This window comes from Pseudomyrmex gracilis, unplaced genomic scaffold, assembly GCF_002006095.1.
Source record: "Pseudomyrmex gracilis isolate BER0280 unplaced genomic scaffold, ASM200609v1 scaffold_3348, whole genome shotgun sequence".
Lineage (NCBI taxonomy): Eukaryota > Metazoa > Arthropoda > Insecta > Hymenoptera > Formicidae > Pseudomyrmex > Pseudomyrmex gracilis.
Genome location: NW_018023932.1, coordinates 3,666 through 4,860, shown reverse-complemented (window position 1 = coordinate 4,860; position 1,195 = coordinate 3,666). Strand labels below are relative to the sequence as shown.

At 37.9% G+C, this 1,195-nt stretch overlaps 1 protein-coding gene across 1 annotated transcript in view; it reads left to right on the top strand.

The window, feature by feature from the left end:
- Positions 1-845, top strand: part of LOC109863144 (matrix metalloproteinase-16-like) — a 4,714-nt gene extending 3,869 nt beyond the window's left edge. Inside the window, exons 3-4 of the mRNA XM_020443340.1 lie at positions 346-442; positions 517-845. Of these exons, the coding sequence (XP_020298929.1) occupies positions 346-442; positions 517-845 (426 nt within the window). The remainder of the gene's footprint in view (positions 1-345; positions 443-516) is intronic.
- The last annotated feature ends 350 nt before the right edge of the window (positions 846-1,195 follow it).

Below are 1,195 nucleotides of genomic sequence, written 5' to 3'. Positions count from 1 at the left end.
TTGGTGTCGAATAAATCTGTGTCGAATCGAGCGGTGTCGAATCGTACTGTGGTCAATAGAGTATCACCCCACAGCAACGCCACAAGCAATGCTGAATCGAAATTTGTTATTAAACCAATAATAGGCGGAAACTTTTAATATTAACCGGTTAATGTGATAACATTTATTAAAGTTATTACTTTTATCTCGTAATTTAGTTTGTATTAATAATAACCGGTAATTATTAATAATTACCAATTAATTATACTAACCGTAACATATATAGCCTCTGCGAACTGGAATCTGCATTCTTATCCACGTCTGTTGACCAAATAATTGCGTTTTTTCCCATTCAATTTTACAAAGTTGGATGCGGCTTATCAACGACCATCCGGTNAGCTCGTGCTCTTCACCTATGGTTACGTGTACTTAGTTTCCTACCCCAGTTTACAATTGCAAGACGGTTGGCCACGCAGTTTATCTGAGATTGTGTTGCCTAGCACAATGTCATTAATACTGCGTTTCAATCTTCTATAGGACAGACCTACATCATATTCAACAACGACTCCGTGGCCGTTCTAGACGATTGTCANTTGAGGATTACAGAATACAGCAAATTGAAACTAACGTTTTCAGGAGTTCCACCAAGTATGTCGCTGGCTTTACATAATTCAGATGGCAATGTGTACTTTCTGTACTCTGAGAGATATCTCGCGTTCAGCGAATTCATCAATTTCATGCACTTTGCGGGACCTTTCAATATGAGATTAATTACTATTCATTGCCCGGATATAAACATCTCATACAACTTAAAGTCTTTAGTTTCTCAACTCAAAAAGTACAAACACACTCTTTATTCCGGATAGATATAGGATGCGTCGAGAGTGGGGGAAAATTTCTTCATTTATGTTAGAGATATATAGACCTTTTCATGGCAACCATACAGTCAGTCTCGCTGCAATCGTTCTGTGTGTTACGAGTTGTCGCTCTTTCTCCTACTTTTCGCAACAAATTAGCTCGACGATGTTTTGCTAGATGGTTTCGATGAAGCAACAACAATCTTCCGTCGATCTTCAGCGCGCGTCTCAACAGAACGCTGCNAAGAGAAAGAAGTTCCATCAACTGTAAGTATTATTTTTTTATTGCTTCTTTTTTNATTCACAATAAAATCATGTTTTAGTTGTTTTCTTCACAGATAATGCAACAGCGTTCAGTC